The sequence below is a fragment of the Falco cherrug genome, chromosome 15, assembly GCF_023634085.1.
Source record: "Falco cherrug isolate bFalChe1 chromosome 15, bFalChe1.pri, whole genome shotgun sequence".
Classification (NCBI taxonomy): domain Eukaryota; kingdom Metazoa; phylum Chordata; class Aves; order Falconiformes; family Falconidae; genus Falco; species Falco cherrug.
The window spans coordinates 15,246,427-15,254,658 of record NC_073711.1 but is presented as its reverse complement, the minus strand read 5'-3'; the positions used below and the strand labels follow the sequence as shown (position 1 = coordinate 15,254,658).

The 8,232-nt window shown below is 57.0% G+C and overlaps 1 protein-coding gene across 1 annotated transcript in view; it reads left to right on the top strand.

The window, feature by feature from the left end:
* The first annotated feature begins 7,274 nt into the window (after nucleotides 1–7,274).
* Nucleotides 7,275–8,232, top strand: part of GPC4 (glypican 4) — a 69,757-nt gene continuing 68,799 nt past the window's right edge. Inside the window, exon 1 of the mRNA XM_055727476.1 lies at nucleotides 7,275–7,623. Within this exon, the coding sequence (XP_055583451.1) occupies nucleotides 7,455–7,623 (169 nt within the window). The 5' untranslated portion in view covers nucleotides 7,275–7,454. The remainder of the gene's footprint in view (nucleotides 7,624–8,232) is intronic.

Genomic DNA, 8,232 nt, shown 5'->3' with positions numbered 1-8,232 from the left:
CTAATGCCACCACTTCAGCGTGTGAGAATGGAGCCTTTTTTGTCCGCAGCCGAGCGTACTGGCCCCGCTGGTGTTTGGGAGCACAAAGGCCGCCATCCACCCCAGCTCTCGAGACAGACTGTTGACATGTTGCTCTCAGATTTCATTCCTGAAAATCTGGGACTTTATGCCGAACAAATAACATGATCTTTTTCCTTCATCTGGAAAGGATAAAAACAATTGCTGGCACTTGGAGCAGATCGCTCTTTCTTTTCCTCCCTCCAGGCTTTCCTCGCGAGCCCCAACTTGCTACCCGCAAGTCCCAACTCGCATATTTTCATTTGAAAACTTTAAAACCATGGGGGGTGAGGGGTGAGAGCAGAGGGGAATGAAAAAAGAAGTTTTAAAAAAAGGATTGCGAGCAGCACCGATATAGCCATGAACGTCTGGCAGCCCGCGTGCTGCCCCGGCCCCGCCGGGTGGAGAGGATGGAGAGAAATGGCGTTTGCTGTCTGGGGGGACTTTCCTCATGGGGGAGTGGTGCCTGGCCCCACAGTGCATCCCTGCTGTGGGATGGATGGTGCCCTGCTTCGTCCGTTCAGGGACTGTGACAGCGGGGAGGGTTACATCCTCCGGGACCCACGCTGCACCCTCTGATAGGCATTGCACCCGGGACACGACGTGAGCTGTGACCATTTCAGTCCAAGGCAATGTCTGCTGGGTCCTCCTCAAGCAGCGGGGCTTGAGCGGGCACTCATCTTGTGCCTCATTCTCCTGGGCTGCTCCTGCATGGGGTTTGTTTTCAGCAGGGCGCTGTGGGGAGAGGGCTGCACCAGCCCATCCAGGCAGGGCAGCGGGCTTTGCCAGCAGGTTTTGTTTCCTGTAAGTACACATATTTTCCACCCTGTGTTTACAAATTTGTTTGAAATAGCCTTTGAACTAAATGAAGAGAATGCCTGGGGGTTAAAAAAAAAGAAAGTCACTGTTTTATCATTATTTATTTATATTGTGGTTTATTGATACTGAAGCCCTGTACAGAACAGGACCGGTACAAGTCCTGCTTGCTCAGAGCTGGTGCTCCCCCTGCTCTCTTATGACCTGTTTTGCCTCCCGCATCCCAGGTGATATTAAAAGGGGCAGCCACTTCTGCTCTCCTCTGCTAATGAAATTCTCCAAGGTGCTGTCACGCATCCCTGCTGTAATGAGGCAGATGTCTACCAACGAAGCACTTGCTGGACCGATGCCCAGGTGGAAGCGCTTTGAGGGGAATGAAATGCCCTACATGAAGTGGTGGGTGCAGTAATTAGGATCTCTGAAATTCCCCCTGGCAAGCTCACGTGGATCTTCCAAGTTCTAAGAAGCCAACTCTGGTCGCTCTGCTGACCATTACAGTGTGGCTTGATCCCTGAACAGGCGCAGCTTGACCTGGAGCACAGCACCAGTGCTGCTGGTGGAAACCAACCTCCTGCCCAGAGGGAGCAACTGCCATCAATGGTGATGCCCAGCGTCAGAGAGGACCGCGACAGCCTTGCTAAGAACTGCAGAGCAACAGGCTCCCTTCTTCCCTGGCTCTGCTCTGGGTTTTTATCAGGTAACGCGTATATATTAGTAATTTTTAAGCAGTGCCAACTGGCTGGGTTATCTGCTGCTCTGAACATGCCTCTCCCCGTCTCTCTCCTTTCCATAGCAGGAGATTATTTCCTGCTGGTCCAGACAGAGCTTGGGGTTGTTCCCCTTTGCCCCAGGTCTGCAGGGACCAAGGCTGTGCAGCCGGTGGGGCCACCGACAGCAGCCAGGGCCACCTCCAGCCATGCTGTGCTGTGCCAGCCACACGTGCCGAGAGCTCTGGGCTCTGCTGAGAGCAGGGTATGTTTTCTCCACATACAAGAGATAGGAGGAAAAAAAAATACTCGGCTTGAATTGTGGCCAGGGAGGTTTAGGTTAGCCATTAAGAAATGCTTTTTTGCAATAAGATCCCAAGTCAGTAGCTGGGGCAGGCTGTACAGTCTTGATCAAGGAGGGATTTTGAGAACAGAGAGGGAGAGGACAGCTCGAGGTCAATTCTGCTGGGCCAGTGAGGGAGGCATCAGGTATCTGAACCCTTTTCCAGTCCTAATCTCTGCAGCTCCTGGGTTTTGTGACCCCCCAGGTGGGTGATGTGCTTATCTGTGGAGCAGGAGACTGCACATTTAACAGGCAAGACTAACCCAAGTGGGCAGGCTGGAGCATGTGGGCTGGCTGTGCCACACTCACAGCACCCAAAAACCTCCCTCTGCCCCTGCCCTGCCAGCGCCCACCCTGTGCCAAGCAGGCACTGGCAACAAACCAACGCTTAAAAGGGGAAAAAGGCAAAAAAAGCAGCTCAGGCGATGATGGCTGTTGTAAATATAGCCCAGAGTGGCCAGGGGAAGGCTGAGCATGGGACTGCTGCTTGGAAGGGGTGGAAATACAAGGAATGACTTGTGTGCTTGTTTCCTCTCTCATCCCCGAATTATCCTATTCATCTTCTCCCCTGCACTCACCCCACCCGGTACACTCCCACCCCCCTTCATTCACATCTATAGCAAGATTATGCGAGTGTGGCTGGAGAATTAAACATCGTGGCTGTAATTCACACCAAGGAAGGCCTGGGCAAGGCAGATGCAGGGTCCCATCCTACCATCCAGCCTCCTTGGTGGCAGCCAGATGTATGGCCACCCGGGGCAGGGAGGATGGGGACATGTTGCTGGGGATGCTGGCCTGTGGGAAGGCATGTGAGTGAGCCAGCGTGGATATGGGATGCCAGCCCAGCTGCCAGCGTTGGTCTAGTGAGCCCCGTGGTAGCCGTTGAGGATGTACAGCTTGGGGACCCCCTTTGCACCCCCACAATGGGGGAGTGGGGAGGAGAGGAAGCCGTGGCCAGCTCTGGAGCAACAGTGACTGACGTTTGCTTGCTGGGAATCTGTTGGGGAATATTTTTATCTGCTGGGTGTGAGTGTGCTACACGTCAGAGCCATCTGCCACACAGTCATTTTGGGAGAGCTGGAAAGTGCAGGCATGAAAATCTGTGAAAGAGAGTGTATTCCTGTGCCCTTCAAAGCCATGTGTCCCCAAGTCTCCTCCCTGTGGTGTCTGGAGATGGAGCTGGGACAATTTCTTGTCCTGCTGTGGGAGAGACAAGCTCTTGCATTCCCTAAAATGGAGATGGTCTTGAGCTCTGCACAGCAAGTCTCGTGCACTGGAAGCCGGTTCGGACGTGGGAAGCTGAGTGACACCCTCACAGCAGCCTTGCTGCACACCCAGCCTGTTCCCCCCATCCCCTTAGCATCTTTCAATCTTGCTTTGGTGTGTACAGCACCTCACACCCTGCTGTGGCAGAGCCTGGCTGGCGTCAGCACCCCTGCAGAAGGCAATGAGGAGCAAACCCACCCCTTACCCCAGAGCCAAGCAGTTACTGCGGGAGGTTTCCGTCTGCTGGATGGGTGAAGGAGCCCTAGGATAAAAATAAGCGATAAAAATAAATGGAGACATCAGCCCATGCTGAAGCACCAGATCTGTTTGCCCTAAAATATCAGGCCGTTGACATTCGAAACCCAGATTCAGAGCGTCACTTTGCAACTAGCAGAATCCCCCCATCCTTGTGACAGATGCCCTGGGTTAAACACCCCCTGAATTTGTGGTATCTGGGGTTTTATCAAAGGAGACTGTTTCCACTCAAGCCTCCCTTGTTCCAGCCCCACTGCTCTGCCTCAGGAGAGTGAATGCACCTGGTTCAGTTTTACAGTGAGCCATCTCCTGCTGATGAGCTGGAGCAGGGAAGACATGCCTGTCCAGTTCCCTTTCAACACTTTCAAACCTCCTTGTGGCCCAGGCTTTCCTGCCAGAGTGTAGGATTTAACCACCCTTAACGACAGCCAGCCCAAGGGCTGCGTTCAGCCAGGCTTTCCTAAAGGGTTACATCTGAAATCTTTATCCCAGAACAACCTCGCAAGTAAATTCCCTGACAGACAACTGGAAACACCACCAGGCTGTGGCAGACCTCTGGCCAGGACCAGAATTAGATCAAACTGAAAGCTTAAGCCCTCACAGGACCCCAGCTGGATTTTCAGATATAATCGGTGCTGCTTCTGAGCTTGGGGTTCCTTTCTGCTGCCAAGATTCGTTGGTGCTAGACGGCTGCCCCGCTCCCGCAGACCTGAAGTTAAAATCGATCCAGCAAATCCCACACAGGTGGGAATTACTTGTATTGATTTTTAGTGTAAGCCCGTACATCGCCGATGTGGACTCGGTCGATGCCAGTAAGATTTATACTGACTTAACCACACCCCTGTGAAAGGTTTGTGCCAATTTGTCTGGAGCAAATTCAAAGTGGTTTTAGTTAAAAAGACATAACTTTGTTGTGCGGACGAATGCTCGGGCAGGAGCAGCGTGGCTGGAGCTCTGTGCTGGAGAGGAGAGGTGGCATACTGGAGGAAGGTGAAGAGAAACTGCAGGGTAACCAGGTCTCCTCTGGTTTCTCCTTCCCTACCCTTCCTTCTCTCCAAAAAGCTGGCAGGGCTGCAATTTTTCCACTGAATGAGATGACGGAAATTTGAAATGCCAAGTTGTGCAAGGCCCGTGGTATATGCTGGAAGAGGCTCCGTGCAGACGCAATGCGGGTGATGTCACCGTGTCTCAGTCTCCTGCACCAGGGCCAGCAACGGCTGCACCGGGTCTGCCCAGCCCAGGCGTGCCCGTGCCAGTGGTGGGGTCACCTTGGGGGTCCCCCTACATAACAGAAGAGACTTGCAGCCAACTTTGTGTGTGGGCAGAGCCGAAACAGCTCTGGCAGCCCTACAGACAGCAGGAGCTCAGCTCCCTGACAGGTAGGGGAGATGGGGACGTGAGCCCCAGAACTGGGGAGCATCCTGTGCTACCATGGCAGTCCTCAAGGTATCTTCTAGGGCTGGAAAAGAAACACTGAGTCTGGGGGCAGAAATACTAATGGGGAGAGAGAAGAGTTTTGGGGGAGGTGGGAAATTAGAAGTTTTCACCCTGGAAAAAACCCTCTTTTTAAAACTAAACTGCAAGTTTTTGGCTCTGCTTTTGTCTCTTTTCATCCTGGGAAAGCGAGAGAATTGGGGAAGGGGAATCACCCAAGCAGTTTGGGGTGAGGAGGCTGGGGAGGTTCTGTCAGATGTGTGAAAATGCTGGAGAAGGCGAAAAATTCAGAGAAAAATCTCTTTTTTGAGAGAGGCTACTTTTGTGTTCCTTAAAAAAAGTTTTTCATGAAAAATTTCAGGCAGTCCTATTGTTTTGCTGCAGCCTTTGATTTAACTACTTGATCAAGTATTCGACAAAACCCTCCGTGTTTTTCAGGAGGTTTCTTAAATCCCGCCGAGGTATGGGATTATGAGAAACAACAAATGGCAAGCTGTCTCTAACCCTGCAGACTTTCTCACTCTCGTTTTCTCTCTCACTTTGGAATAAAAAATGCAGTGCTCCCTGCTGAGTTCTCTTTAAAATTCACATTGTCTCTTCAAATAAAGGCTGGGGGGGTGAGGTAGTGCTTTGAAAACCAGAACTCAGTCATACATTGCAGGGCCAGATCCTAGAGGATTATTTTCTCTCTGGACACTTTATAATTTCATGAGAACTTCTGGCCTGGCTTGTCTCACCAGCTGGGTGTGAGTGGCCCCGGAGGATGACAGGGTGACTGAGAACCCTACACCCTTTCCCATCAGGATGACTGGATTTGTCTCTGGAGAGTTTTTAAACCATGATAAAGCAAACTCGAGCTTTCTTTGCCCTTGGGGATGGTGCAGCCCATCTTCTGTGCAGGCAAGGGATGCTCCCTGCATCTCTGCCCAAGGGGAAGCCCTGCCGCAGCAGGAGCCTCTCCATCACGGCTGACCTGGGCTGGGCTGTGGTAACATGGCCTTCCCTTGCTTTTGGAGTAATTCCTTGACTGCAGCCGCCTGCACTGCCCCAAGGAAAGCTGCTGGAAAGCTCAGAGCTGAGCGAGCATCTCATTCCCATGAGAAGTGCCTGGCGGGGCAGCATGGCTGTGCTTTGCTGTCCGCGGGCCCTGGCCAGGGAAATAAATAGAGGGTCTTTTCCTCCTGACCCGCCTGGCATTTCACTGACGAAAGCTTGAGAGCAAGGGGGTGAAGCCAGCAACTTCCTTTGCTGTTGTTTCAGCCTGTCCTTCCCCAACATGGCAATGAGAGAAATGAGTATCATAAAGGAGCATATTGAAATGTAAACTGCCACACATTTCTTTCTTTTTTTTTTTTTTTTAAATGCTGCTGTCACAAGGCCATTACAGTGTCATGGGGCAAATGACGTTGTGCCGGGACACAGCACCGGGTGCAGACACAGGGATGCTGCAGCAGGACAGGGCTGCCGGTGCAGCATCTGCACCCAGGGGACACGGACAGCGAGACCTCATCCTGCCAGGTGGGGAGCAAGGTCTCCTTAAGTAGTCCCTTTAAGTGACATTGCAGCCCTGCAGAATTGCGACAGTGTCTGTTATTCTTGCACTAGTGTTTCTGTGATTTTCAGTAAACAGAAGCAAGCAGTAATTGTTGGACCTAAATCCCTGGTCCAAGGGTTTAGCAGGGCTTGTACACACCGGTGCATGTGTCTGCGAGCAGGGCTGGGTATGAAGGAGGAAGAGTGGCCGCAGCACCTTGGTGTGTGTGTGCTCCTGAGGCCTCTGTCCTGCCAAACTCTTGGACACAGAAGATCGGAGAAAAACACCAGTCGGTTTTGTCGAGTCTTTCATGTACATAGTTCAAACCTGTCACAGCGCTGCCAAAATTCATCAGCTTGGTGGCCCTATTAACCTGGTGCAGAGCTGAACCGTCTGCAGCTCCAGCGCAGGAAGGACAGCCAGCCCAGCCCCTTCCCGGGAATCTCTCCTTCCCTGGCGGGGCACTCCGGAGCTGGCGATGGAGGGGAGCGGGAATACCGGGTGGCAGCTCCCCACGGCCGGGGGATGCGCAGCCCCGGCTCCATGCTGCGGCCAGCGCTGCCGCGGCGGTGCGGAGCGCGGCGGCCCCGGGCTGGCGTGGCCCCGGCGGCGGACAAGGCCGGGCCGGGCTCCCCGCGGGGGGCGGGCACAGCGGGGCGCGCCCGCTCGGGGCCGGGGCCAGCCTGCTGGCGGGGAGGGGGGGCGGGCAGCCCCGCGCTCCGCTCCTCCTCGCTGGGCGGGCGAATCCCAGCTCCTGATTTTCCCGGGGGCTGCAGAGGCTTGTCCCGGCCCTGCGCGATCCTGCTTGGCTGCCGCCCTCCCCGCCTCCCTCCTCCTCCTCCTCCTCCTTCACCACCCCATGTGCTTCCTGCCGGGCCAAGTTTGCAGAGCGCCGCCGCACGCCGGGCCAGCGGAGCGGAGCCGCGGCGGAGCAGGGTGCACGGCAGCGGGCGCGGCTGCTGCGCGGCGCGGCGGGGCAGGCTCGGCGGAGGGCCGGCTCCGGCCTCGGGGCGCTCTCGCCCGGCCCCTGCCCGCCCGCACCATGCCGCGGCGGCGCGGCTGCCTGCCGCCCCTGCTCTGCACTTTAGCCGCCCTCAGCCTGCCGCTGCTGCTGGCCGCCGAGCCCCGCGCCAAAAGTTGCTCCGAAGTGCGGAGGCTCTACGCCGCCAAGGGCTTCAGCCAGAGCGAGGCGCCCAGCCACGAGATCAGCGGTGAGTCGCGGTCATCGCCGCCGCCTTTGTGCGCGCTCGGCCCGGCCCCGGACCCGCGGAGTGCGGGGGCACGGCCCGGCCCGGCTCGGCCCTCCGGGGCTCCCCCTCGGCGCTTATCCCGGCCCGGCTCGGCTCCCCCGGGGCTCGGCTCGGCGCTTATCCCGGCCCGGCTCGGCTCCCCCGGGGCTCGGCTCGGCGCTTGTCCCGGCCCGGCTCGGCTCCCCCGGGGCTCGGCTCGGCGCTTGTCCCGGCCCGGCTCGGCTCCCCCGGGGCTCGGCTCGGCGCTTGTCCCGGCCCGGCTCGGCTCCCCCGGGGCTCGGCTCGGCGCTTGTCCCGGCCCGGCTCGGCTCCCCCGGGGCTCGGCTCGGCGCTTGTCCCGGCCCGGCTCGGCTCCCCCGGGGCTCGGCTCGGCGCTTGTCCCGGCCCGGCTCGGCTCCCCCGGGGCTCGGCTCGGCGCTTGTCCCGGCCCGGCTCGGCTCCCCCGGGGCTCGGCTCGGCGCTGGTCCCGGCCCGGCCCGGCTCGGCTCCCCCGGGGCTCGGCTCGGCGCTGGTCCCGGCCCGGCCCGGCTCGGCTCCCCCGGGGCTCGGCTCGGCGCTGGTCCCGGCCCG